The 3,879-nt window shown below is 54.3% G+C and overlaps 1 protein-coding gene across 1 annotated transcript; it reads right to left on the bottom strand.

Annotated features, from left to right (window-relative positions):
• Positions 1-7: 7 nt before the first annotated feature.
• LOC104509013 (LIM/homeobox protein LMX-1.2-like) lies at positions 8-3,280 on the bottom strand (the record flags this gene model as incomplete). The annotated part of the gene is made up of 6 exons (XM_010150807.1): positions 8-45; positions 705-782; positions 875-1,032; positions 1,460-1,698; positions 2,276-2,291; positions 3,200-3,280. Coding segments are annotated over 6 exons (610 nt in total), but the record flags the coding sequence as incomplete, so codon positions are not given.
• Positions 3,281-3,879: the final 599 nt, after the last annotated feature.

The following is a 3,879-nucleotide window of genomic DNA, read 5'->3' as shown; positions in this document are numbered from 1 at the left end:
CTGTTGCTGCTGCTGTTGTTGTTGCCTGCGAGCAATCTTCTTCATCTGCAAGGAGACGGACACCCCGGCTTTGAGGTTCTGACTGGGAGAGGAGGCGAGCGGGGTGTGTTTAACGCAGCAGCGGACAACTGCCGCCCGTGTTTCACGGAGTGCTGCCGCGATACAACCCTGCTCAGGCTCCTCCGCCCGACTCCTCCGCGCTCGTCCCTGCGTGAGGAACGGGGCTGAGAGATCAGGCTTCGCTGCCTTTGCCGGAGCTGCCATGTGCGGTTTTAACACCCGAAGGACTTTGTTTTACTGCAAAGTGAGCTTTTCAGAGCCACACGTTTTCTGGTTTCGCCCCTTAAATTCTGCACACCCAGAAAGGTTTCAGCTTCTGGAAGAATGAAGTGGGAAACCCTTCCAGTCTTTCTGTCTCAAGGGGGAAAAAGCCAGTAGAAAAAGAGGAATAAAACCACCCAATGGGAAAAATATTGAGCCCTGCAAATGTCAATTAACCAATTTTTGTATTCCTCATTAAGTTTTGCTACCACTAGATACATGTTGTCGGGCTGGCTGGACCTGTGGATGGTCCTGCGTGGCTGTTCTTCTGTTCCTCTGACCATTTTCTCTGTTTCTAAGCTGTTCTACCTTTCCTTTTCGGTGTGTGAGCACGTGCGTTATCCCACAGGTACGCGGAACTCGTCTGCGGCCCGAAAACTCACCTTGGCTCGTTGATTCTGGAACCAGACCTGCACCACCCGCACGGTCAAGCCCGTCTCGGCTGCCAGGGTCTCTCTTACCTGTCCACAAAACCCGGAGAGCTGAGTCAGAACTGAAGTTGAGCTTAAAAGGATCCAAGCCAGCAGTTGTGCTGAGCGGGCTCCTGCTGTACCTTTCTGCAGGGTTTTGAGGAAACCTCGAAGGAGGCCTTGAACGCCCGACGCTGCTGCGTGGTAAGGATGGTGCGCGGGCGCTTGGAGCGCTTGTGGTCTTTGCTCTCCTCGCTGCCCTTGCCGTGCGGGTGGCTGCCGTCCTCGTCCTCGCTTTTCACTGCAACGGAAGGTCAGTAGCGGCGACTGAGCAGAGAGTGGCCTCACAGGGCCATCTCCCCACGTGAGGATTCAGAGTTTTGCTCCTCCTGAGGAGTGCAGAACGAAGCCAGCAAGGCTCGTGGGCTGAGCGGGGGCTCCGGGGAACGCTCTCAGTTCAGAGGCAGAGCCGATGGGCCACGCTGGCTCCGTACCGTCCGTTCTGCATTTCGCAGAGCAGCCCCCCACCCACCTCTCCAGATCAGCCGAGTAGATCTCAGCAGCCTGGTACCTCCTTGGCTGCCAGTCACCAGGGAGAAAAGATGCTACAACCTCCCCCTACCTACCTCTCTTCCCTCTGAACCCTCCCCCATTCAGGGACCAGGCGGTTCCTACCCCCTACAAGTTCACCCCAGTTCCCCACCCTCAGCACCACTCTGGCCCCTCACCGGACTCGGTGGGTGCCGGGCTGATAGCGCTCAGCATCTCCTTCTCCTTCTCGTAGTCGCTGCGGCACAGGAGCTGCCCCTCCTTGAGCACAAACTCGTCTCCCCGCTGCAGGCGCCGCTCACACTCGCAGCAGTAGAAGCAGTGAACGTGGTAGACGTTCTCCAGCACCCGCATGATGAGCTCGGAGGGGGCGATCACCTTCAAGCAGCTGCTGCACTTGGTCTGGAACAGCCTGTCAGGAGGGTGCCGGTGGTTAGACACTTGGCCCCGGGGAAGATCAGCCCTGGGTAGAGGCTCAGGAAGCCCAGGGAAGAAGGGGGTGGATGTTTGGATCAGTGCTGGCTCATCCCAGCAGGAAGCGTGCATCCCAACTGGGCTTTGGGGCTTTCTGACCTTCCTTAGCCCCAGGGAGGAACACGAACTTGCCTGGCCCAACAGGACGGAGCCCTGTGTCCCCTCAGCCTGGCTTTGTTACGTTGCTCCGAGACTTTACGGACCCCTCCAGGACCGTCTCCGGGGTCCAGAGGAACCTCACGCAGGGAGTCCCATGGGGGAGGCTGTTTGTGCCCCACGCCGTGTCCAGAGAGAGAAATAAACAACCGCTGAGCGCCCCGCGTACGGAGCAGATGGTTCTGATGAAGTAATTTGGGATCAAAACAAATGTGAGCGGTGGTGGCTGCTGGCTGACAGCTTCTATTTAGCCACTTGACAAGAGAAAGTAATAAAATAGGGATTAATTAGGCTGTTGTTTAAACACACAGGATCTTCCCCACCAGCAGGGAACTCATAAACTGGGATTGAGAACAAGACTGGGTTAATCCTCCTGGCAAACTCTGTGGAGCAGGATGAAGAGGCTTACAGGGGTGGGCTCATCCCTTCCAAATACCACCATGGATTTGTGCCGTGCGGTGGCTTTCGGCTGAAGTGTCTGGGACATTCCAACTGGAATGGTCAGGGATTTCGCTCTCCTTTGTGTGAGTGTGTTTGCGTGCGTGTTCCTCTCTCCCGCCCTGTCTCTCTCGCTCTCCCTTTCCTCTTTGTCCTTCTGTAAGTCACACTTGGAAAATAATAATGGAGTTGGAGTTGAAAAGCTGGGAGTAAAGAGCAGTCTTTTAACCACAGCCTGTCTTAGCGAAGGAGCAAACTGGGAGCGTGTTCCGGGCACAATCCCAGTCCAAATCTGGGCTGAGTCCAAATCTGTCTCTCTCCTAACACCAACATCCTTCTGTTACAGCAGCAGTGAAATACTGAAAAGAATAAAAAGACCCAAGGACAGAGCCAGCCTGTGATCACGGCTGTCTGGGATCAGTCAGGGACACGGGATGTCTAAGCATGAAGATATCAACGTTCCTGGACTTTCAGCCCAGATGGAAGGTAACGGTGTTGTAGTCCGACCCCGCGTTCATCGCAATCCCAGAGAATCTCGCCCAGGGATTCCCACCTCAAGCCCCTTCGCTGGCAGTGGGTGTATGGTGAAGACCAGCCAGTCACGGTCTGGGGGGTCCCAGGGAAGGAAGATCTGTCCGTATCCATTTGGAATTGGTTCCAGGGGCTAACTAACTCCTCACTCCTTATTTCCCATTTGAATCCTACATTATTCCATGGCACCAACTAGACTTTGTCATGTCTTTACCTTCTTGAGAGCCGCTTTCTAGTACTTACACCAATTGGAGCAATCAGACTATTATTCCCAGGTTTTTGTCCCTTATCCTTCAAACGGCCAGATTAAAAGCCAGTACTGACTTTCCTACTCCTGTAATGCACCCAGGCCAAGCTGGTTCCACCCCAGAGCCCCAAATCCAGGGAACAGACACATAGACCTGACAAAGAGGAGCTTTACTTGGCTATCCTGATCCGACTCCAAGTAAGGAACAGGGTAGTTTAGGAAAACACTGGTGGAAAACTCCCTGTCTTGTTTCACACTTGTGTTTTCTTCATCATTTTTATCCATGTAGATAGCGGAGCATTCCCTGGGCCCTTATAGATTTATAATCTCAGTGATATCTCTGGATGAGGAAAACAGCCAGGATATCTCTTAGCCAGGTGGAGGGAAGCTTGGAGCAGGATGTGCGGGCGGGCTGATAGCGAGAGGGATGGAGCAGAACAAGGAAACATGGAAACAGAGCTGGGAAAGGAGACCTCTTCACCTACAAGGCACCCAGCCACCTCCTCCCGCTGCACTTGGGACGAGGCCGCTAACAAACCTTATTTAACGCTGCTGCCACGTGCCAGATTTCCACGAGAAGGGCACTTTTTTTTTCCCGGCTGTCGGGTGAGGGAAGCGCCGTTCCTGCAGCGTAACTCAATAACGCTTTCGGCGGCGCAAGGCCCGCACCCTCCCATCTCCCAGCTAAGCCCCGAAAACAAATCCGCTCCGCTTTGTACTAATTGAAGAAAACATCCAGCAAGCAGCTCATAA

The sequence above is a fragment of the Eurypyga helias genome, unplaced genomic scaffold, assembly GCF_000690775.1.
Source record: "Eurypyga helias isolate BGI_N326 unplaced genomic scaffold, ASM69077v1 scaffold43594, whole genome shotgun sequence".
NCBI classification, from domain to species: domain Eukaryota; kingdom Metazoa; phylum Chordata; class Aves; order Eurypygiformes; family Eurypygidae; genus Eurypyga; species Eurypyga helias.
The sequence above is the reverse complement of the archived record's forward strand: the minus strand, read 5'-3'. Positions and strand labels throughout refer to the sequence as shown.